The sequence below is a fragment of the Tursiops truncatus genome, chromosome 2, assembly GCF_011762595.2.
Source record: "Tursiops truncatus isolate mTurTru1 chromosome 2, mTurTru1.mat.Y, whole genome shotgun sequence".
Classification (NCBI taxonomy): Eukaryota; Metazoa; Chordata; class Mammalia; order Artiodactyla; family Delphinidae; genus Tursiops; species Tursiops truncatus.
In genome coordinates, this window is record NC_047035.1 from 104,775,505 (window position 1) to 104,800,213 (window position 24,709).

At 43.5% G+C, this 24,709-nt stretch overlaps 1 protein-coding gene across 8 annotated transcripts in view; it reads left to right on the forward strand.

Annotated features, from left to right (window-relative positions):
- The window catches only part of TLN2 (talin 2), a 446,949-nt gene that overhangs the window by 232,596 nt on the left and 189,644 nt on the right, over positions 1–24,709 (forward strand). For 5 of the 8 annotated variants that reach the window (XM_073801106.1, XM_033851753.2, XM_073801107.1 and 2 more), the window contains 5 exons: positions 16,267–16,438; positions 18,160–18,257; positions 19,813–19,942; positions 20,761–20,913; positions 22,747–22,889. In XM_073801106.1, coding sequence (XP_073657207.1) covers positions 16,303–16,438; positions 18,160–18,257; positions 19,813–19,942; positions 20,761–20,913; positions 22,747–22,889 — 660 coding nt within the window. In that variant the 5' untranslated portion in view covers positions 16,267–16,302. Of the gene's footprint in view, positions 1–5,610; positions 5,843–16,266; positions 16,439–18,159; positions 18,258–19,812; positions 19,943–20,760; positions 20,914–22,746; positions 22,890–24,709 lie in introns of all 8 variants that reach the window. The other 3 variants (XM_073801108.1, XM_073801111.1, XM_073801112.1) reach the window with 1 other exon arrangement.

The following is a 24,709-nucleotide window of genomic DNA, read 5'->3' on the forward strand; positions in this document are numbered from 1 at the left end:
CGAAGGACCCAAACTAATCTTAAAGCCCTTCAGGAACCTCGAGGACTCCCAGCCACCTGAACTCTTAGAGCCCTGACTTCATCTTACGATCACTTAGACACTGGAAGGACTTTGCGTTCAGAGTGACATCAGCTCTTATTCCAAACTCATCACCCTGTACTGCTTGTTGGGGTCCTCTCTGTCCGAGGAGCAGCATCTGGTCTAGTAATGGCACTCAATGAGTATATGTGGCTGAATAAGTGAATAAATGGATGAATGCATTCTTTAAGAAGCGAGCATTTTGTATACCATTCCAGTTGAAGTAGTTGGCTTCCTGCCATAGTGAAAAGCAGAATCAAGACTGAAACTCAGTTGTCTCTCTTTTTTAATTAGTTCTATGTAAGATTTAAGAACTAGAGTAGCCACAGCACTGCCCTGCCTGGTCTAAAAATTTTCTCCATTTAAAAACTACCCGAGTTATAGGGCTTCCCTGGTGGCACAGTGGTTAAGAATCTGCCTGCCAATGCAGGGGATGTGGGTTCAAGCCCTGGTTCAGGAAGATCCCACATGCCGCGGAGCAACTAAGCCCGTGCACCACAACTACTGAGCCCACGTGCCGTAACTACTGAAGCCTGTGTACCTAGAGCCCATGCTCTGCAACAAGAAAAGCCACCGCAATGAGAAAACTGCGGACCACAACGAAGAGTAGCCCACGCTCGCCACAACTAGAGAAAGCCCGCATGCAGCAACAAAGACCCAACACAGCCAAATAAATAAAAATAATTTTAAAAAAATAGTCATTTAAAAAAAAAAAAAACCTACCTGAGTCATAAAATTATCCCACTGGCCACCTTTTAGGTAAGGGGGTGAGGTGGGGAGAGAACCCCTCAAGCAAGGCATGTTAAGTTGGTTCTCATTGAAGAGCCATTACCCTTCCTACCCTGTCCACTGGCCAAACGACTATCAATTATCTGTCTTTGTATCTCTTTTGCAGAGAGGAATACCTTTTTAAAATGCTGTATTTTAAATTTTTATCCAAACAGCATATTAGGTGTTAATAATAATAGTAGCAGCTAATATTGTGGTTAGACTTTGCCAGCAACAAGATCTTTGCTATGTGTTATTTTAAGTGAGTTTTGCATGAACTGAGACTTGGTATGCATTGTAACTCTGGAATCATAAAGTCATACAGACCCTAAGTGGTGGTACTGCCATTGAGACCCATGTGCTCTAACTCCAAGTCCAAATTTGTTTTCTCCATAACATGATTTGTCTCAATATTAGTCAAGACAGTGGAAGAGATATGCTTGAAATTGGCTGAAAGATGGTTTTTTTAAATCTGAAGGAAATGGCCTAATTTTCTTAACAGACTTATAATTTCTTTCTAATGCTTGTCCCTCTGTGATAAAAAGAAAGGAAGTCAAATGGAGGAATTGCATCCAACTGTATATCAAATAGTTCTGAAAATCTGCCTGGTGATGAGGATAATGAGGAATGGTGGGCCATCCAGGAGCCCATCATTATGTGTGAAGTGTAGGCTCAGAAATAGTTACGCAGTGTTCAGTCTTTATGGAATACCTACGCATATCCCAGGCTCTGTGGTAGGCCCTGGAGTCATGGTGGTCACTAGTCCTGGGTGGTGAGTACTGTCTGAGAGAGGAGTAGGCGGTGTGACAAACTGAATCTTGAACAAAGAGGAGAACTTCCCCTGGGATTGATAGGTAGCTTCTAACACCATCTGGAAGGCTAGCATTCTCCCTTATCTACTCAAATCCTGTCCTTTGTTTAAGGCTGAGCTTATATCTCACCCTCAGCCTAATGTTATTCCCAACTGACTCTACCCAAAGTTCTGTCTTCATTCTGTGGGTACTTCTGGTCCTCTTGTCATTGCATCTGCTTTTTTCTATAACTTCTTTATTAGCTCATAGGGGAGTCCTCTCTCTGGGTGTGGGTCATATGTGTGTTGTGAGCATTTCAGCCCATGTATGCAGGTCCAGCCCTGTTCCATCTCATTTTTTTCTTGCGAAGCTCTCAGCACAGTATCTTGTACCTTATAAGTGACTGACCAATTATCAGCCTGCTCCGTTGCTTTCACCATAGTCCTGGATCTGATTCATCCTGTGTCTATGAGTTACTTGTGCCTCGATAGTTATTTCTACAACTTAAGGTAGTTGTGTTGAAAGTAGGGGGAGTTTCCAGAGAAGGCTGTGAAAATAACTCAATTGAAGGATGGACTTGCCTGGGGAGCTTCCTGTCTCATACAAGGGAGGGGATGTTCTTACAAGGAAGAGAGCCATTCAGTTTCATCAAGATTAGAGTAATTGAATGTGGTCTTGTGTTGTAGTTGAATTTATTTAAATTCCTGAAAAAATAGTGTATACTATAACTAAAGGCAAAAAAAAAAATCAAACTCAAAAAATACAATTTTACCACTCTAATAAAACACCTACATAGTCTCTTCCATATTTTCCTGTAAGAATCCAAAATTCTACATATCTTCAATCGCAGTATCCCACAACGAGAAGCATTTTCCACATTGCAGTCTAGTTCGTTGGATGGTATTCTAGCAAGACCAGGGACCCTGAAGGTAGATATACCCAGGTTAGAGTCCTCCCTGTCATTTACTATTTTTGTGACCTTAGGCAGAATAAACCCATATATTATACATATGCCTTTGCATACACCAGTAGCTACATCTGTGCCTACGTTTACATGTTCATAAACAAAACATGTATTACTACGTATATTGACTGTGCTGTTAGTCATTTGTGTCAAAGTTGTACTAATTTCTTGTATTTAGGAAAATGGGACTAATTGAAATATGAATTGAACCATAATTAGCCTGGCTAAGTGTATTAGTTTGCTAAGGCTGCCATAAAAAAGAACCCCCAATTAGGTGGCTTAATCAGCAGAAATTGACCGTCTCACACTTCTGGAGGCTAGAAGTCCAAGATCAAGGTGTCCTTCCGAGGGCTAGAAGGGGAGGATCTGTTCCAGGCCCCTCTCCCCACTTGGCTTGTAGATGCCTGTCTTCTTATGTCTCTTCACATCAGCTTTCCTCTATCCATGTCTCTGTGTCCAAATTTCCCCTTTTTATAGGGATACCAATCATTTTGGATTAGGGTCTGCTCTAATGATCTCCTTTTACCCTGATTATCTCTATAAATGCGCCATCTCCAAATAAGGGCACATTCGGAGATTCTTGGGGTTAGGACGTCAACATATGAATTTCAGGAGCCGGGGGGCAGGGGGGACACAATTCAACCTATAACATTCTCTTAGGTGTTTTTGTTGGAGGACAAGATGAGTATCAATTTTATAAGCCATTACTGATAGGTGACAAAATTTTGTAGCATAATTCCTGTAGATGAGGCACTCACACCTTCAAAGTCGGGAAATTCTTCAGTCCTGCCATTTCTTTGGTGATCCTTATCCTTTGTTTCCCTCTGTCTTGACCCGTCTCTGTATTTTCTTCTGTTATTTTTCCATCTTTAGCTTAAGTTTTGTATTTGTTCTCGAAATCGTTTTTCAAGTAGTTTAGGTTATTGAGACTGATAATATGACACTATCTTAAAATAATAATTTAAAATACTATGCTATACTCACCCACAGTGTCAAGAGTTCATCATTTCATGTCATAGCCCTGGGGACATGTTTATTTCTTCCCAGTGCTCCTGATGAAGTAATATTTTTGTACACAGACTTAAATTTGATTTGGTTTTGTCATTTAGAAATGTACATCTTATCCATCACTCACTGATGAAATTGGCAGGACTTTTGATTTGGCTTTATTTTATTAAGTGTAGGAAAATGGTACTCCATCCGAGCCCTTCAGTTTAGTTAATATCTCTCTTGTAATTCTGGTTCGATCTACTGGGCAGTTCTTGAAACTTGCGCTTACAGAAAGCAGAGCATTGATACTTATCGGGCACATCCATGCTATTTTCTTTGGTAAAGTCTAGTCTCATCCTTTTTTCTGTCTGTCATTTCCACTGTTTGCAATATATTTTAAAATTTATGTTAAGCATTTATCTTTCCTCTGCCTCTTTTCTGTAAATCTGGTTTACTGCCCATGCCAGATGTTTTTCCCCCATTCATGCCTTTTGTCAACTTGTTTGATAGGGTCCTTTGCAGCCTGAGTCCTTGATAGCAGACTCATTCTGTGGGGTAGATTGAACTATAAAATCTAATAGATTGATTACTGGTTTTTCTAGTTGTTAATGCATATTCATTTAGCTAACCTATAAATCAAACTGCTGATGTCTGTACATTCAGATTTTTTCTTCTTGCCTTAACATCTTCGGGGTTGCTCTTTAAAAATACTGATGGTTCCTTAAAAAAAAAAATCTAGCTTAAGAAAATCTGAAATAAAGAACAAGAGTTTTTAAATGGAAAAATCCTCTCATGGGCTTATTTATAATAGTAAAAACAAGTAGCTGATGTACACAAAAAGCAAGATAGAGCAAAGTAAATTATGATGCCTTGCATTGCTGTGTTATGCATCTATTTAAAACAGTGTTTCTAAAAAGTTTGCAGTATTGTGGAAAATGATTATTGTGTTCTTAGAATGGAGGAAAGCATCAGGATGCAGAATTCTATACAATGTGTCATCTCAACCTACTTAAAATTATACATAAACAACACAAAGGAGATGTGCCAGAACATTAGCAGTGCTTATTATCCTTGAGTGAGGTGAGGCCAGACAAAAGGCCGGATTCTGGTAGGTCTGGGTTTAAACCTCCCCTTACACCTGTGTGTGTCTGTTGCTTAGGAGACACAGCCTCTTCAGCCTGATTATCCAGAGCAAACAGGACTCTCTCATTGACTCATTAAGTCAAGTGCTTATTAGTTCAGTGTATGACGTGTAATAATGCAACCAGTGAAAGTTTGTTAGTAAAAAACAATACACATCTCACCCATTTTACCACTCTCCTAAGCCAGCACTACGTGTATTTTTCCATGTTTCTTTCTGTTTTAAAAGCACACAGTTGGAGGCACAGCCCCCAGTGCAGTGGCCTCTGTCAAGCCATGTAACCACTGTGTCCTGGTTGCCTTCACTGGGTGAAGCCTAAACTCCTTAGCATGGGGTTATGGTGAAGATTCAGTGACTACAAAAAGGGCTTAGAACCAGTGCCAGACACATAATCGCTTATATGTTCCCTGCTTTTCTTTTTGATTTAAGAAATTTAAAAACTAAATGTAGTTAAGGAATTCAGGAGATTGGGAAAGTTATAGCAAAGATTTATGTATCTTGTAGAAAGCTGGACTTGATGATGTCTAAGTCTGAGTTTTGGGATACCACAGGCTATGTTAAGTGTAACTGAAACACTGCAAGTTTTAGATATAAAATGAGGGTGATCTTGGAATGAGTAGCCATGGAAAATGAAGATACTTTGGAAAATCTAATCTCATGAGTAATTGCTAGGATTGGCACTCTGATAATATGTTAATGGACTTTAAATCTCCAGAAATGTAAGTTTTAGTCACATCCCTTGGTTTGTTTCCATTCTCCACATAAGTGCCAGAGTTTTAGGTCTGGGCTCTAACAGAAATGCACTTCTGATTTATGGTTAATGGATTAACATAGAGAAACAGCAAGAATATGGTTTTAATACTTTCTGTTTTCTTCAGAATCCGTCCTTGCCAAAACCACGCACTATTACCTTTTTGAGTGATGGATGAAGCTGGGGGTTTGTAGCCTGGAATTCAGCCGTCTGAGGTCAGCAGTGAAAAACCCTTTCAGTGAAAGAAAATGGAGCCAGGAAGTGGGAGATTTCTTCAGTTTCTTAAGTGAAACCAAGCATGATGGTTTGCCTTGTCACCTCACCACTGAAGTCCACATTGGCAGCTAGCCTTCAGTCAGGTGTGTGCTGTTTTAGCATTAAATTAGGCACAAGCATGAGGAAGGTGACCTGAGGGGGAATGTGTGTGCAGTTCTTTTCACGCATTCTCCCAGGTTCAGTCTGGAGCACACTGAATATATTTTTCCCATATCATTGTAGAACAAAGCTCTCTTTTTTCCCCAAGTAAAAGCTAGTCTATCTGTACCCATCCCAGGAGTGTGTGCCTTTAGTGATAAAGCTTGTGTTTATCAGCATCAGCAGTAGCCTAAAGAATCTTTCTTAGGATTTTACAGGCTTGTCACCAAGGGTCAGAAGAAATTATGGGATGCGTTTATTCCCAGTTAGCCAAATGAATGGTGAATAATTCACAGTTCTCATGGTCTTGACCTTCACTTTTGTTTTTCTTCTGTTTTTCTTCTTAGACCTGACCTTTTATTTCTCTATTTTTTTTTTTTTTTTGTAAACAGCCTCAAATCATTTGAATGAGTTAGGGTATAAGAGAATTCAAAATCAGAGTTAAGAGCCTTCTTCCTTACTTGTCAGAGGAAGGAAGTAGCAGGACTGAAAGGTAACATGCAAAAGGCACTAAGACGTGTGGATGATTTATTCAGCTGTCTCAGCAAGCATAGGCAAACAGTGGGATTGCTGGAAAGCCAGCACTGCCTTCTTAGTAGTCTGATGGGAGACAGCAGTATATGCCACACACAGGCCAGGGCTTCACCTCTGCTCCCAGATCCTCTGTCTTTGTCTGTGAAATGGGGGTGCAAAACAAAACCTATTTTCCTTTGTAACCTGTTGAGCACATCAAGTAAAAAGACACCTGTGAAAGTGCCATGAAACTGTTCCGTGCCATGTGGACACGAGGCATAGCATCTCGTGGTTGTTTCAGTGGGGACTTCCCCCTGGGAAGGCTGCAGATGAGTGTTCTGAGAGCCTAGGAGACGAGAGGGTTTCTGCCAGCTGGGGTGATTGGAAAGACTAGTTTCTCAAAGCAAAGCTTGATGCTGGTGAGTAACCAGGAAGAATGGAGAAGCATGGTGGTGCATTTCAGACAGATGTATGCCACACAGGGGAAAATAATTGAGTTATGCAGGGATTGAAAATATATTTGTTCTGTTAAAATGGAGAGTTCTTACAGTGTGAGATGGGAAATGGGTGAATGGGGGGCCCAGACCCTTGAGCTAAGCAGTTTGAGCCTGATTACCCATATATTTCAAAATGCTGTATGTGTTAAAAATTGGCTCTAAGCAAATTATAACGCTATAAACACATAGGTGTCTGCTCCCCTTCCTTTTAGCGGGTCTTCCTGTGCTTCTCTGCTCGTTGCCCTTTTTCAGCAGTGCCAGGTTCTGGATTGGTGTGCACTAAACTATCCCTCCCACCTCAGAATTTCTTGGTAATTAGGAATCATCTTTAGTAAAGGACAGCTCTCAGCTCCTTTGCTTGAAAGGTTCTAAAACTTAACTTTCTAAGACAGTGATGAATGCAAATGCCTGCTTTTACAGCAAAATTTAACTGGACACAAATCATTACGACCAACTATGTACTTAGCAATGGAGTTTCAGGTGCCAGTGCCAGGAGCCGGCTGGGGACGGGAGGGTAAGTTGGAGGTATCCTCGGAGGGCTCTAATCACACCACACCTATAACCAACCCTGTTCATTGTGGCAACGTGGGAAGGTCTGGTTGTGGTTTGCTACCAGTGTGACCTTGAGAAGATCAGTTGATCTCAAGATTATAGTTTCTTCATCTGAACATGGAAAACAATCTCAAAGGTTTTTTCCCATCATTCTGTATTCACCGTTGTATGCACGCTTTGGTTCTCTTGGTGACTTGCACCTCCGTACCTGCATTAAACATACTTAGCCCTTCTCTCTGGCAGGTACTTGATGGTGAGCGATACACATGGTTCCTGCTCTCAGGGAGCTTCCAGTTATTCCCACCTGGTGTGGATTTGGTTCTTTTTTGTTTCTCATTTGCCAAAATAAGGAACTTCATCTTGTGAGCCGTGAGGTTTAGTCTCTGTGGTCAGTGTACATGGTTGCGGATGAGTAGAAATAGTGGGGTCTGCTGGATGTTTGTTCTCTGTTCATCCTTGAGTCATGACGTGAGTGTGAATAATTCCTAATGACTAATTTAGAAAAAAAATTGGTGTATGTCTTTCCATGATGTGCATATTAATTCCACAAACATTTATTAATCATCTACTTGTGGTGGGCACTGTGCTATGGCCTTGAGATTCAAGTGTGGCCGAAATGATATAGTCCTTGCTCTCAGAGGACAGTGGGGGAAATGGACCTCTCGTGGCAAATGTATTCCTGATACTGTGTTGTGTATATCTTAATGCTGGTGTAATGGGGACAGGCAAGCATACAAAGTGATAGCCCTGTGGGTTGGGGGCGTTTGCAAAGCAGCCCTGGGTGCCAACCACTGGGCTAGAATTTTTGTTGACTTGCCTGGCCTGCTAAGTTCACACCTGTGGGTGGTTAATCATTTGTCCTATGCTCCTTGACCACCTGACTTTTTAATGACGGTTATTTCTAGTTGAGGTGTTCAGAGTCAAACAGCGATCCTGGCTTCCCGTGCCTCCGTGAAGGAGGACTAAAGAGATGTTCTTAAGTGACTGTTCTCTCTTGTTTCCTGGTCTTTTTCTAAGTGGGCTGTTGGGCGCATGGAAAAAAAAATCACGTCAGCTGTGTTTTCTTACTGTTTTCTCCAAGCCTCGTAGCCGGAGCTCCCATGAGTTGTTGATGTGGGAGACCAGGGGAGCCTCTCCAATCAGACTATCACCTCTACACTCTCACTAGCAGGAAGAGATGTGAGGGCCCAGTGGGGAGATAAGGTGATTAAGGCTGGAGATGAGCCCCAAATGGGACCCTCAGCCTCCTCTCCTCCTGGCCCCTCCTTGAATTAGACACCTGGTTCTCAATTAATGGTTGACCTGACTTACCTTCCTAGAAGATGACGGACACCTGTGGAGGCCTGCACTGAGGCTGGGCTCAGTACATGGAGTCTGAATGTTCAAGGCGAGCCCTAAGGTACTGGAGCACGGACAGCCCAGGAGAGCGAGATGGAGTGTGAGACCCTCCGGGGCTTAGCTTTCGAGGCATCTCTGGGTAGCTGTGGCCCAGTTACAATGGGTTCTTACTTGTCAGATGGGCTTTCCCCCCTCCTCCCTTTCAGAGGAGCAGGTAAGGGGTGGAGAGACGGGGAAGCTCTTTCCGGGGCATTTCTTTGAGAGCAGAATCGTTCACAGGAGATAGAAACACGGATGAATAATAGCTTCTATATAGGCCCACGTTTTATGCCGACATTCAGTTATGTGATGCATGCTGTTACCAAACAGAGCTGTATTTTGCCTGCTGAGAGAGGAACAGACCTACAGAAGGGGTCAGGCACAGCCATCGTAATTGGGTTCAGCAGTCTTCCAATGGGTCAGAATGGAGTCAGCGGCTGGAGGGAGGGGTTGGGATTGGTGGGTAGCTCTTACTCTCCTGCAGATCCAGGGCTCCACTGAGGCTTGGTGGCCTGTCGCTGTGGTCCTGCCAGCTGAGTGCCACTCTTCTGCTGTACAGCAGAGTATGCAGAACCAATGGTACCTCACATGGGTTACTCCTGGGCAGAGGACATTGACAAGCCCTAGGTCAGGGGCATATTGTGATGCCAGCCCTGCCCCAGAGGGGGAGGTGTTTTTTCCTTTGGCCTCCTGGATTGAGGGAATTCAACTAACATGCAAGAGCGACAGGTAGGAGTACTAGGAGTTACCTGATCCACAAAAACGTTCCACTTCAGGGCTCATCCTTAGCTAGTTCTGCATCTAGAAAAATCACGTTGTATGATGTGAATAAGGATGAACACAGGAACTGTGTAGTGAAAAGGGTTACTAGAAGGTGAGCTCCAACTAGGCAGGAATCTTGTCTGTCGTTGCTTCCCGAATGCCCGTAATAGTATCTAGTATATGATAGATGCAGAATAAATAATAAAATGAATTTTGCAGCTCAGGTGGTGGCTGAACACAGTATGCTGTTTTCAGTGTTTGTCCAACCGCCATGACTAATAACTAATAACAACAAACCCTGAGCCTGTACTTTCTTTGTGCCTTTGACATGTATGAACTTCTTTAGTCCTCTAACAATCTTTGAGGTCGATTTATTATCGTCTCCTATTTTAGAGAGGAGTAGACTGAGGCAGATGGCACTTAAGTGACCAGCCTAGGGCGGCAGCTGGTAAGGCAGGGGTGGGGTTGGAACACCATGGCGCTCACCAGGGCAGAGAGCCAAGGGGTGGTTGCTCATCTTGACCACCATTGCTTTTGGAGAGGAGGAGGTCTTGGCTGAGTTGGGCTTGTTTGTCCCAGGGTGGACAGGGGTGAGCCTGCAGCCTGCATCGCTGCCATCATACTGGGCTGTTTACAGCTCCCTGGGACTAAAAAGTGTTTACTTTGAAAGGAGAGAATGTCTGGGTTTCATCACTGGTGAAACTGTTGGCTCATCTTCCACAGTGGATGGCACAGAAGGGTTTCTGTCTCGGTCCAGGTGACCTTCACACATACAATCAGGGCCAAAATGGTCAGAGTGAGAAGAGATTATGCAAAGGAAAGTAATGGATGGTTTATGCCTCTACACCCTGTCTTTTTTTTTTTTTTTGCCATGCCACGCAGCTTGCAGGATCTTAGCTCCCTGACCAGGGATCGAACCCAAGCCAACAGGATTGAAAGCGTGGAGTCCTAACCACTGGACTGCCAGGGAATTCCTGTACCCTATCTTTTAGCAAAAAATGAACAGGGACTTAAAGTTCAACTAGATAGACATTTAACTTGGGGCAGAAGAAGAACAAGGATAGGGTCATAAAATAGAGGCGAATTAGACACTAACAGTACTGCGAGAAACAGCATACATGTTCGGCCCTCAGCCTTCGTGCAGCCAAACCAGAAGAGGAAGCCTGGTCAGCTCTCCTAGGCTCCCAGCCTGGAGGGACAGGAATTAGCAGGAGGGGTGAGGTTACAGGAAAGTGGACATTGAGGGTCAGTTGTAGTCAGGGTCAGTGCTGCGCTGACCTGAAAACATCACAGCGGAGAGAGGGGAAAAGTCAAGTTTTATCATGGCGTGTTGTCAGAGCTGCATGGTTTTCTTAAGGCTTGAATGGATCTATAGTGAGACTTCTCACGGGCGTTGAATACACGCTCAGCTTTCGCTGGCATCTCTAGGTTGCTTTATGCTTTAATCCTATCTCCTTTCTGCCGCAAGTCAGGACACTTTATTCCAACAAATGTCTGTGCTGCACGTCTCTCATTGTGTCGAGAGGAGGGCTAGAAACAGCTCATTGCCGTGCTCCCCGTGGGAGGGTGATTCAATCGCCATCCACTTTGGATTCAGACCTCACTGAGGTTTTTCTGTGTGGGGGGGTCCTCTTGCGTGATAGTAGGAAAAGTACCTTGGCTTTATACATAATTTTGTCGTTTATAAAGCATTTTTATGTGCATAATTTGCATTTTTTAAAACATTCCCGTGCAGGAAATTGTCGGTCCTGTTTCATGCTTTCATACTTGGGAACACTGAGTCATAATAAAACAGAGAGCCAAGAGTAAGTAGAAGAAATTGGAGCCTTTTCGTTTTTGACGACCGTGCAGAGCTCGTTCAGAGTGACTGATGTGGATTTTTTGTCTTTTTGCGTAACGTGTTCCCGTGTAGTGAAACTGATGCTTTTTCGCAGTGGTTGTTTTGAGATGGTAGACCGCGAAGTAAATCTCTGGTGTCCCTTATTCCGTTCAGCATTGCCCTGAGCTAAGGATAGTGGCCTCCATTGTGAGATGTCAGGATAAGGAGAATAGGGGAGGAGCTGGCCAAGCAGCACGTGCCTGCTGGGAGGCTCCTTTCATGGGAGTTGGTGGCTTCCTGCTCTCTGAAAAGCAGAGAGAGAAGGTCCAAGGCATCGACAGGCTGGGACTGAACCTGGACCACACACTCCTAGTCCAGCGCCCTTTGCTTGAACCAAGACTCACCCTCTCCTCCCCCCTGCACTCACACACACGGGCAGCGGCGTTGTGTGGCGAGGCACCTGCCTCCAGCAAGGACACTTAGCTGTCCTGGGCCTGCCCCCAAGGGCCGTAATAAGGGGAAACCAGGTCTTTATAGATGCTGGCTAGAAAGGGAGGTTGCAGCATCCATGTGGTGAATTGTTTCTGGATAAAAAGCCTTCAAAGCGTAAATCAGAGCTACCGCCTGTTCCGCCACCCCTTCCATCAGGCCTCTGTACTTGTTGGGCCAGCCCCCCTCCTCACTTGTCTCATAGACCTGCTGCTCTGGCCTTACCCCCGCTCTTTTACCAGCTGCCAGAGACCTCCAAGCAGCCAGATTCCGCTGTCCTGTCTCAGCACCCCTCTTCCTGAACTGTGATTAGCATTTGACACACGTGATCTCTCCCTCCTGCTTGAGGCACTTTCCCTCTGGTCCTACCCTCTCTCCATGTTCCTCCCTCCCCTACCACTAGGTCTCCTTGCGGGTTCCTTCTTGTCCTGATTCTAGAACATTGTTCCAGGACCCAGACCTCAGGTCTCTTCCCTCTCGTGCTCACTCCCTAGATGGTCTTTCTAGCCCCAAAGACTTGAACATGGCGACACTCCCACACCCCGCAGCGTATCTCCAGTTTTGTGTTTGACTCTGCTCCACCTCTCGCTGAATACATCCCAGAGGAATTCCTTAGCAACTTTTCACCCCAGACCTGTGCCTCCAGCAGCTTCCTCCCCCTCAGTCAATGGCTTCTTCATTTTTCCAGTTGTTTTGGATAGAAATGTTCCTTCCCTGTCATACTTTCCTGCTTCTCTTCTTGTCTTCCGCTTCCCCATGTTCTGGGCTTCTTTCCCGTGTTGCTCATTGATTCTGCACCCTCTGTCCTGCAGCCCCCCGTTCCTCAATTTGCCCATGTCTCCTCGCTCCCCTCTGTGTCTTCTACTTCCGTCTGAGCTCTCCCGTGTGGTCTGTCCTGCTGCGCATTTCTGCTCTCGGCCCCGTGTCGTGGCTCTGCCTTTCCCGGCGATTGAGTCTTTCTCTGGTTGGCTACAGGGACCATTCATTTGCTCTTCAGAAAGTCCAGTTACTAGCCTGGGAAGGGACGCTTTCATGCAGGGATACTTATACTGGACTACTTCCTATTCTCAGGGGATGGAAGATACTAACCATTTCACTCTCTCTGCTGTGTTGTGTAAACAGCACCCATGATGTCATCAAGTTTCCCACCGACTGTTATCACCAGCTATGCTCATGGATCTCACCATTTCAGGAAACCCCACAGTTGTCACCAGCTGCAGGGGAAAAACTAACCCATGGAGTGATTTACACCCCAGCAAATTTGTCAGTTTATCCCTAGAGTTTATATTTGTATTTTTATTGAAGTATAGTTGATTTACGATATTTTAGTTTTAGCTATACAGCATAGTGATTCAGTATTTTTGCAGGTGATACTCCATTGTAGGTTATGGCTGTAGGTTATAGGTTATAAGATAATGGCTGTAATTCCCCGTGCTACACAGTATATCCTTGTTGGTTGTTTATTTTGTACATAATAGTTTGTATCTGTTAGTCTCATACCCCTAATTTGTCCCTCCCCCTTTGGTAATCACAAGTTTGTTTTCTTTATATGTGAGTCTGATTCTGTTTTGCATATACATTCATTTGTATTATTTTTTAGATTCCACGTATAAGTGATACCGTACAGTTTGATTTCTTCAAATTGGAGAGTTGGTTGGTTAAATATGCCTATTAAAAAGAGTTGGGTAGAGCATTTTACAGGCATACCTTGTTTCATTGCACTTTGCTTTACTGTGCTTTGCAGCGACTGTGTTTTTTTGTTTTTTGTTTTTTAACAAATTGAAGGTTTGTGGCAACCCTGACTCAGACGAGTCTATCAGTATCGCCATCTTTCCAACAGCATTTGCTCACTTCATGTCTCTGTGACCCGTTTTGGTAGCCCTTGCAATATTTGAAACTTCTTCATTATTATATTTGTGATGTTACTATTGTAATTGTTTTGGGGAGCCCTGAACCACACCTGTACACGAGACAGGAAACTTAACTGACAAATATGTGTTCTGACTGACCAGCCGTTCCCACATCTCTCTCCCTCTCCTCAGGCCTCTCTATTCCCTGAGAAACAACAGTATTGAAATTAAGCCAATTAATAAACCAACGGTGTCCTCTTAAGTGGTCAAGTAAGTGGAAGAGTCACACGTTTCTCACTTTAAGTCAAAGCTAGAAATGATTTAGTTAGTGAGGAAGCCAAGACAGGCTGAAAGCTAGACCTCATGCCCCCAACAGTCAAGTTGTGAATGCAGAGGAAAAGTTCTGGAAGGAAATCAAAAATGCTATAGAGAAATCCTTTGTGAAAGGAAGAGTCGATCAATACGGCACAAGATGTTGCTGTCTTAAGTAATGGCCACAGCCACCCCCATTTTTAACCACTACTACCCTGGTCAGTCAGCATGGCCCTCCACCAGCAAAACCGTTACGCCTTGCTGATCGCTCAGAGGATGGTTAGCATTTTTTAGCAATAAAGTATATTCTGCTAGTGTATATGTATTTGGTTTTTTTAAGACATCATGGTATTGCACACTTAATAGACCATAGTATGGTGTAAACATGACTTTTATATGCACCGGGAAACCCAAAAATTCGTGCGACTCACTCCATTTCGATATGCACTTTATCGTGGTGGTCTGGAACCAAACCCACGACATCCCCGAGGGATGCCTACGTATGTGGCTTTACAAGACCTCAATCTTGTAGATGGAAAATCATCAGATATTTTGAACAACTCAATCTAGTCACTGCCCAGGCTGTAGTAAATTAATTCTGTTTAGGGCAGATTGTCAGTGAATACTGCTATTGTTTGTGGAGAAGTGTATCTTGACATTTCTCAAATAAGAAATATTTTCATGTTTTCATGGGCCAGATTTATGTGGAAGCTAAGCAGAGGTCAGAATGACTTTACAGTTGGACAGCGTAAATGGTTGCTGCATGAGAGTGTGTACACACCTTGCCCATGGATACCAGAGCATCTGTTGAAAACTGTCCTCTGTATCCAAGTGACTGTAGTCGCTGGATGTTAGGAAGCCAGTGGTTAGTGAGGCTTGCTGAGAAGCAACGCCTTAGAGGCTCCCACCCCTGGTCAGCCTGCTGCCCTCTCTGCCTGTGGCCACCTGATTGCTTCTTAGCACTTGCATTCCCAGAGGGAGCTGTGGTCCTGGTTTACTACGTGTAGATTCTCTAATAAAAGACGAGAAAGGAGTGTGAGATTGAAACTCCTGGGGATTTGTTATCCATGCAGCTCTAGGATTCTAGTAAGCTACTCACAGTGAAGTGCCTTATTTTGGTTTCCAGGATGACAGTGAGCTGGGTAGGCCTGTGTTGGCTTCTCAGGTGCAGGGAAGATGCCTCCCTCTTGTGTCCAAGGCGTGCATTGATATAGAGGCTGGCCTGAGTTGGGGGGTAAGTTTCTGGCCAAGGAATGGAGCAGGTAGTTGAAATCACCCAGAAGCCACCAACTCAGAAAATGCATTAAATGACTGGACTTAAAATGTAAAAAGAAGGCTTTTACAAAATGATTCAAACCCAGCCTAAGCACCTATCTATTTTTAAAGCCATTGAACTGGATAAGAAGCAAAATATCCCAGGCGTTTGTCTGAATGAAAGAACAACTAAATTGGCATTTTCTTCACTTTGAGACCCCTGAGGAGTCTGAAGCTGCCTGGCACACCGGGTGTTTAAGATAAGCCGCTCTGGCCTCATTAGTGATGGCTGTGCCTTGGCCTGGCACTGAGGTCCCCTCAGGATTCAGTTCTTCTGTGAATTATGAAGGGCAGATAGCAGCGTATGGCTCCTTGATTGCAAGGAAACGGAAGCAGAGTGGCCAGTTGGCTGTCTCCTGGCGATGGGGCTGGGCCTCCAAGCCAGGTCTTCTGGTACAAGATGTGGTGGAGTTTGGCTGTGAGAAGCACCCCAGAGGGCAGAGGTGCCTCTTCCCTGTGCCCAGGAGCTGCTGGGGAGGGAGCCCCGCAACTGAGGGTGCTGACAGCCATTGTCAGGAGACAGCAGTGGGCGCCCAGGACACTCGGCCTCTCACCTGGAGGACACTCACCTGGGAAATGCCACTCTCCCTGGGGAAACCCCAAGTAGGGAGCAGCCTTGAGGAAGGAGCCTTGGTGAACTCCTGTGGTTGCCTCCTTCCAAGGGGCTCTCCTTGCCACCCTATGATAATGGTAACTCCACGACTGCTGATGTCCTATTCTCAAATTTTCAAAAGTTATTTTTTAACTTGTGTTTTTATCCGGAGCCTTCTCTTTAATTGCCATTTTATCTTCTTTCGATTTTTAAAGCTGATTCAGACTCTAACGTTTTTTTTCTACTGGACAGTTATCACGAACATCACGGTTTGTTCGTTTGTGTTCCCCAGACATTCTAAGTGAGAGTCCTCAAGTCATCTGGAAAAATGGTGGCCCTGTCCTTAAAGATCTGTGTCCGCCACTGCAACGTGGTGAAGACCATGCAGTTTGAACCATCGACGGCGGTGTACGACGCATGTCGAGTCATTCGGGAACGGGTACCCGAGGCACAAACTGGCCAAGGTAGGCCATTGGTTATTTACTGGCTGCTTGAAATGTGTTTGTATGTTTTTCCCTTAATAGTTAAGGAAACGGAGGCTCTGAGTGGTACACAGGTGTGTATGTTTCAAATGAAATGTCTTCTTATCCTGGACATTACTTGCCTCCTGTGTGAGACTTGTAACGACAATGATCACAGCTGCCAGCGAGCCATCCTCATTGTCATGACCCTTCCATACATCAGCATTGCGCTCTGTTTACAAGTCACTTTTTGTTATAAAGCCCCATAGAGTACAGATGAAGCTGCTCTGACAGTTACCGCTTTTGTATATTCTGAGCGCTGTTTCGCATGCCTGAAAACTTTCCACTGCTAGCAGCCTGAAGAAGACTGGAACAGCCATCAGGACCCAGGGCAAGCCTTATATTTCAAGTACTTTGCAGGGGCTTTATCATCTTTGTCTTAAACCTTAAAAAAAATATTTCTGATACGTGTTGTGTTTAATGTTTGGTTGAACCACTGACCACTGTTAATCTGAGTTTAAACAAGAGTCATTCATACAATTTTATTTTCCGTTTCCCTTTGTCTTCTCTCTACATTTCCTTCTTTTATTTAGTATTTAATGCTTGAGAAATTGGGGTTACTCCTAAATTAATAAGACTTTAGTGTGAAAATGGAATAAAACTTTCCTTAAAAAATTGGAATCATAAAAATCAAACGTTCAAAGATAGCATTGTTAGGCCTGGGTCTTCTTGAAAAGATCTGTTACTCACAAAAGCACAAATCTTTTGGTCCAAAAGCAATATCTATATTATTCAAAACACTGTTATTTCTAGATTACCCAAAAATCAGAATAAAGTTTGCCCACATTCCCAACCTTACTCAAGATCTGGTTGTCCAGTCATATCTGGTGTTTTTACTTTTCTGTTACTGTTTATTCCCAGATTTTTAAAACTTTGTTTGGATTGGATTGCTGTAAAACTCTGGTGAAGATACAAACCTTTATAGATCTTGAAATTGTTTTTCTAAGAAACAACAGGAGCTCTGGCCCTCATCTGGGTCTCTGAGGTTTCCTTGAATCACATTTAGGAAGAAAGAAGTCTTGAGACAGGAAACGATACTGCTTTCCTCCTTCCTCCACCCGCTTATACTTCCTGGGTCGGATTAAAGGATTTCTGTGAAGAACACAGGGTTTAACTCTCCAACTGTACTCATAATTTGGTGGCATGGGGAGCAGCGACTTCGTCTCACACGGAACTCTTCCTTTTATTTTGTAGTGCTGTGTGGGGGTGATGGAGGGATTATTCCAAGTGTCGAGGCTCCATCGGCCCCTCTTTGCTTAAGCGGCCTTGGCTTGAGTGATTATGTGCATAGTTTCTCCACAGCTGTCTTACCATTCTTCCTGGGTTCTTGGCCTGGCTTTTACAGCATGTGATAGGGAACAAAGCCCAATTCAGTTAGAAGGAAATTTGGACCGCTTTGTTCTCGGCGTTTCCCTAAATTTTAGACACGACTGCTGCCCACTTGTTTTAAGAAATATGACCCCTGTATGTGGGTGTTGGTTTTGCAGCTCAGCTCTCATTCCTCCCCATCTGCTTTAGTCCCAGCGGCTGCCCATGTTGTCAGAATGAAGTATTTCTCTAGTGAAGGAGAACCCCTTGCCAAGTCAGCAGACTCAAGAGCCTGGAAGTCAGTGATGGCATCATCATCACTTTGTTTTTTATTTTTCTTTCTGTTTTCCCTCCAGCTTCTGACTATGGGCTGTTTCTCTCAGATGAAGACCCCAGGAAAGGAATTTGGCTGGAAGCAGGCAGAACACTGGATTACTACATGTTGCGAAATGGGGTATGCTGTTGATCTTTTTTTTATTTTTTTCATCACTTTGTCCCTAGGCCTTCCATAGAAGCTAACATGATTATGCTTCAAAGAAAAAGAGAGATTCAACAACTATTTTGATTCAAGGGCACTTTATTCTTTTTTTTTTTTTTTTTTTTTTTTGCGGTACGTGGGCCTCTCAGTGTTGCGGCCTCTCCCGTTGCGGAGCACAGGCTCCGGACGCGCAGGCTCAGCGGCCATGGCTCACGGGCCCAGCCGCTTCGCGGCATGTGGGATCTTCCCGGACTGGGGCACGAACCCGTGTCCCCTGCATCGGCAGGCGGACTCTCGACCACTGCACCACCAGGGAAGCCCACAAGGGCACTTTATTAATAGTTTTGATGTAATATACTTCGTAAAGGCCGTCCAGGTTAGTGATAGAAAATATCAGAAGTCCAAATTCTTGAAACTCCACAAAGTAATTAAAGCAGCATGAGGTAATGATTTTAAGCTGTTTCTACATACCATTGTTGGACTTGGTAGTTAGAAACATAGCATCTTCCTGTAAGTATGTAGGACGTACCCTGGTGACTGGTGATAGAAAGTAAGCATAGAGAGAGAACAAAAATATAATCCTAAAGGTAGCCAGAAATTAAATATTAATCAGTGTTTTGCTTTTATAAAAAGTTCACATTAGATATGAGTTTAATAACAGTAACAATAAAAAATTGTGTTATGGAAGTAGGAAAAAAATAATGAATAAAAAAGTGTTAACAGGGAACTATATTCAGTATCTTGTAACAGCCTATAATGGAAAATAATCTAATATATATATATATATATATATATATATAAACACTGAATCACTTTGCTGTACACCTGAAACTAACACAATATTAGCTTAACCCCTGAAATATATCGGGTTTTGGTTTACGGAATAGACACATCGGATTGGTGAGTACTCCATAAGCAGGAGCAAAGTATGAGTTGCCATTAATTTTCCCTCCCATAGTTCTCTTTTTAAGAAGTGTAGTAAAAGGAGAGTCTCTTATTTAGACATAACTCTCAAACTTATTACTCCTGTTTGGTCTTGCCATTATTGGCAGAAAACCACTTTTACTGTGATGCACCACTACTGTGAAGAATTATGGGGGTATTACTTATGTCCTTCATGACATATATATTAAAAATTGCTTATAACTATGTAAGAGGTCATTGAAGAAGCACACTACAAACTTTTTAAAAAACAAGTAGGAATTTTCCTCTGCTAATTCTCATTACAGCAGACCGTTCTCAGCCTTTCAGGAGGACATATGCTACTTTCACTTTACAGAGGTTAGTTTTCAGTAACTCTGAACTATAAGTAGGACTTTTTGAGGTGCAATTTTACTATCAGAGTTTAAAGAAAACTTTATGAAAGCAGTTTATCACACTGGAGATTCTGTATTAGTGGCCAAAATCTCATGAAAACTTAGAAGGAGGAAATCAGAGGGTGCTCGGGAAAAGTCATTTTTTAAAGAAAAGTGTCCAAGTTTATTACCTCATTTCCCACACAGTGTGAGATGTTTGTATGATTTTGCTGTAGGATATTTTGGAATATAAAAAAAAACAGAGACCTCAGAAAATTCGGATGCTGGATGGATCTGTGAAAACAGTGATGGTGGATGATTCCAAGACTGTTGGGGAGCTCCTGGTTACTATTTGCAGCAGGATAGGTAAGGGTACACATGCAGAGCTTCTGGATTTTGTTTTGTTTTTAATAATATGCCTCTTCTTTTTTTCCACTCCCTTTGGGTATCTAGGCAATTTTGAATATATTGTAACACATTGACTTTGGCCCAGTCCCAAGAGAGTGTGTTCATTTTCCTGATTTGCAAACCCACTCACTGGTGTTGTCAACACTTGAACTTCTCACTGAGTCACAAGTGAGAGCTTTTATTTCAAAAACAATAGGAGTTTTCAATTGAAAGTAATGTTTCAAAACCATATAATTCAGTCTCCTGCCCACGGCTGTGATTCTGTGTCAGCATCACTGATACCCAGGATCTCTCCTGAAGACTCGTGGGGACAGCCTGTACAATTCTTAGGCATCTTTTTTCCTCCTAGCTTCTGTTAGTCTCCTCAGAACAAGTCTGTCTCTCCTTTCTATGTGAAGCCTCTTGAATACCTTCAGAAAGTGGCCTTGCCTGTCTTAGTTTCCTCATCATGTAAAGGAAGCCCAGCTCCTTCAGACACTGCTTGCTTGACATTGTCTTGCCTTCCTCTGTATGATCTCTACTTTGTTCTTATTACTCAAAACTTAGTCAGGAGACTTGAACGTGACATTTGAGTGTGACTTAACTAGCCAAAGATCCTCCTTTGTGGCCAGTTCCTTGATGTGTGCTCCCTGGGTGACCCTGACCTTCATCTTGGCAAGGCTTCTTTCCTATCTTTTGCCCCCAGGGACTCCTTGGAGTATTATAGGCCCCAGGATGAAAGGAGTTGATAGCAATGTAATCACTGACCATTATAATAACCTAATTGATAATTTTAGGAATTACAAACTATGAAGAATACTCTTTAATCCAAGAAACAATTGAAGAAAAGAAAGAAGAAGGAACGGGTACATTAAAAAAAGACAGGACGCTGTTACGAGACGAGAGGAAGATGGAGAAGTTGAAGGCCAAGCTTCACACGGATGATGACCGTGAGTGTCTGAAGAGGAGGTGTAATGCGGGCACATGGTCAGCCAAGCCTCACCCCTCTCCCATCGTCTGTATGACCCAGGACAGGAGTGTGTGGTTGTGCCTTTGTTTTATTTCATCTACAAACATGTTGGCCTGTGTCACTAAAAGATATAGACCCTTAAGGGAAAAAAAAAAAAAGGGATGATAATACCATTTCACATCTCAAAAGTAATCTCTGAAGGTGAAATATACACATTGTGTTCCCATCTTCTCCATTGCTGTCTAAAGAATTTTTTTGTAACAGTTTGTTTAAATGAAGGTCCAAATAAGATTGGATGATAGGTTGTTTAACTCTTTTAGTCTCAAGAGTTTCCCTCCATCTGTTTTATTTTTGCCTTATAATTTTTGAGGGGAAGAAACCAGATTGTTACTTGTATAGAAGTTTCTACATCCTGGATTTTGTTAGATGACCTGTGGTGTCATGTAACATGTTCATCTGTCCCTTTTAATTCCTGAGATCTGGAGGCTTGATCAGGGGTGTGTGTGTGTGTGTGTGTGTGTGTGTGTGTGTGTGTGTGTGTGTGTGTGTGTGTGTGTGTGTGTGTGTGTATGTATGTGTGTTTAAAAATAAAGACTCCTATGTGGTGTTGTGTACTTCCATTAGGAAGTTGAATTTGGTTGTTTCCTTTTTTGTGGTGTTAACAGCCATTGGTGATCATTACTTAGATCCATTATTTCCTTAGGGGTTATGAAACAGTAATATAATTCTATCGTAGGAAGGTCCTTTTCTACGGCTACAGAGCTAATAATATACAGAAAAGCCAGTATATATACCCCATGTGTCCCCCAGACCTGTGCTTTGTGCACCTGACCGCCTGACACCACCCCACCCCCAAGGATCTTACTTCATGCACATTTCACTCAGACCGTCCCAGCCTCTTCCCTTCACTGTTCTTTCTCTCAGTGCTGCATTGGGAAGATGTCACCCTTGGCATTAGGTTTATTGATCTTCCGTGGGGTTTTCATTTCCTCTGACCCTTTCTCCATTCTCTCTTTCTCTCTCGCCTCATTTGATTTACAGTCGCATACTTCTTTCCAAATGAGACCTTAGTAGACAAATCCTGAGGATTTTTATACTGTGCATGTTGCTCTTCCAGGTACTGTGGGAGACGAGGTCCATCCAACACATTCCCTGTGCCAAAGTTGAGGCTTCTAATAAATACTTGCTCACAATGTGTGTGTTAGGCCCGGGGAGGAGCGTAGGAATGAGAGCTGTGGGAAGTGCAGAGGAGTGATCCATCCCTTTGCACCTAGGTATCAGGGAAGTGTTTTCTAAATGAGTGAGATTCCAGGTGTGCCATGGGCAAGGTTCTACCCTCCCCGACCCCTTAGTGGCCTGTCCTCTCCTTGCCCCAATTACTTTCATTTTCCTCCTCTTTTCTACTTAAGATCAGAGGTAGTAACTCATTATGCTTAGAGTTTATAAATTATTTCACCTGATCAGACTAAAGACCAGCCTTGACTTAAAAGGAAATGCAAACTTGACTGTCTTGGCATAAAGCACTGTTTTCCTTATCCCACCACCCCAAGGAAGGCACATGGATTCATTCTGGGGCTTTACTAAGTGAGGAATTGCTGCGGATTTCTCCCTCATTTGCTTTTTCATGTGTCATGTGGTACATGTGCAGTTACTTTGCAAAGTTAAAAAGCTCAGATCTAATCTAAGAAGTAACTATAACTGGATATCAGCATCCTAGAAATCCACGTCTGCATCACACTGCTGTTTGGGTTAATCCCCTTGAACTAAGAGGAAGAATCGACACAGTTCTTTCATATGTCGTCTTGTGTTGCAGTAAATTGGCTGGATCACAGCCGAACGTTCAGAGAACAAGGAGTAGATGAAAATGAAACGTTGCTGCTTAGACGGAAGTTCTTTTACTCTGATCAGAATGTGGACTCGAGAGACCCTGTGCAGCTGAACTTGCTCTATGTTCAGGTACAGTATTGAATACTCAGATGCTGAGGTTGGTGAGCTTTCCGGAAGCTCTGGCTATGGCTCGTGGTGGGCAGGAGCTGGGCTCCGGCTCTCGCCGTGTCTGTGACACGCACTTTCCAGTCGGGTTGGGTTGTGGTACAGGTTGGTGTCCACTGTGAGCTGGCCATCCAGAGGTGGGCCTTTGTTTGCCTCCCAGGTGGGGTCCTCATGGCGACTACTGCCTCTCTCTGCTTGGCTTCACAGCACTTACCTGGCTCATCACTTCACACGCACTACAGCTTTCGTACCTCGCATCTAGAATACAAGGATGGTTATTGGTCAGAAAATCAGTACTTCTTATTAACTGAAAGCTACTACTCTCTCAGTAACCTTTTACGTTTTTACCATTAACTAATTGTTTAAACTCAGGCGAGTCATTCAAATTATCTGAGTTGCAGTTACTCAGTATGTAAGATGTGGGCTTTGCACTAGACAGTCCCAAAGGTTTCTTTTGGCTCAAGGAAAACATCTTCCTCCCTCTGTCTCTCTGTCTCTCTGTCTGTCTCTCTCTCACTCTCACTTCTTTCATTCTTCCTTTCCCTTTCCTCTCCTTTTATTTATCTGCCTATCAGCTTATAGAAATAATGGGGGGGGGGGTCAGCAAAATGCATCCACAGCGTCACCTGTGTTTATAAATAAAGTTTTATTGAAACCACATCTCATTCATTTATGTATTGCACGTTGGTAAATCCCCTTCTGTATCACATAATTGTCTACGTGTTGTCCATGGCAGCTGTCATGTTCCAACAGCAGAGTTCAGTAGTTGTGACAGACACCACATGGCCCAGAGGTGTAGATTATTCACTCTCTGGTCTTTTACAGGAAAAGTTTGCTGACCCCTGAGTTAGTGCATGGAAGGAGGGCTGGGAGGAGATAGGCTGGGAGGCCAGAAGGGAGGGAGATATCAGGGCAATAAGAAAATGGTTGTTGGTTTAAGGCTCAGGGCCATAGGTTAGAGTGTCCATCTGAGAGTGCTCTAGGAGTCATTTAACTGGAGAAAGGAAAGACAAAGAAAAGGAATAAATAGCAACAGCAGTGAGGGGTCAGGAAATGGGAACTTCAGGACTTCAGGTGCAGTGGGTTCCTGATTCCAGGACTGTGCATTTGCTGATCATTTTCCCCAAATGTCTGCAGTATTGAGTTCTTATCTGTTCTCTCTATATATTTTGGGATGGGGATTGGGTTGATTTTACTTCTAGATAATTTTTTTGTTAGCTTTATCATTTAGGGTCATAAAAAATATATTGCATTTCTGTTTCCCCCTCTATGAATCTGGTCATTATACAAGGATTTCCCTTTGCCTCTGTATTTTTCATGATCACTTCGACCTCCCTAGATTACACTCAAGCTTCAGTTTTAATATACTGGGCATTGCTGATGCCTTCCATCTATAGGCAGTTTGGGGCAAGGACTTGTTTTCCCTTTGCCTTCATTCATTTTTTGTTTGTTTGTTTAAATAAATTTATTTATTTATTTTTGGCTGCGTTGGGTCTTCATTGCTGTGCACAGGCTTTCTGTAGTTGCGGCGAGTGGGGGCTACTCTTCGTTGCGGTGTGCGGACCACTCATTGCAGTGACTTCTCTTGTTGCGGAGCACCGGCTCTAGGCACGCGGGCTCCAGTAGTTGTGGCTTGCAGGATCGGTTACTCTGCAGCATGTGGGATCTTCTTGGACCAGGGATTGAACCTGTGTCCCCTGCACTGGCAGACGGATTCTTAACCATTGCGCCATCAGGGAAGTCCCTGCCTTAATTCTGCTGTGCTACGATCACTCACAGTGTCT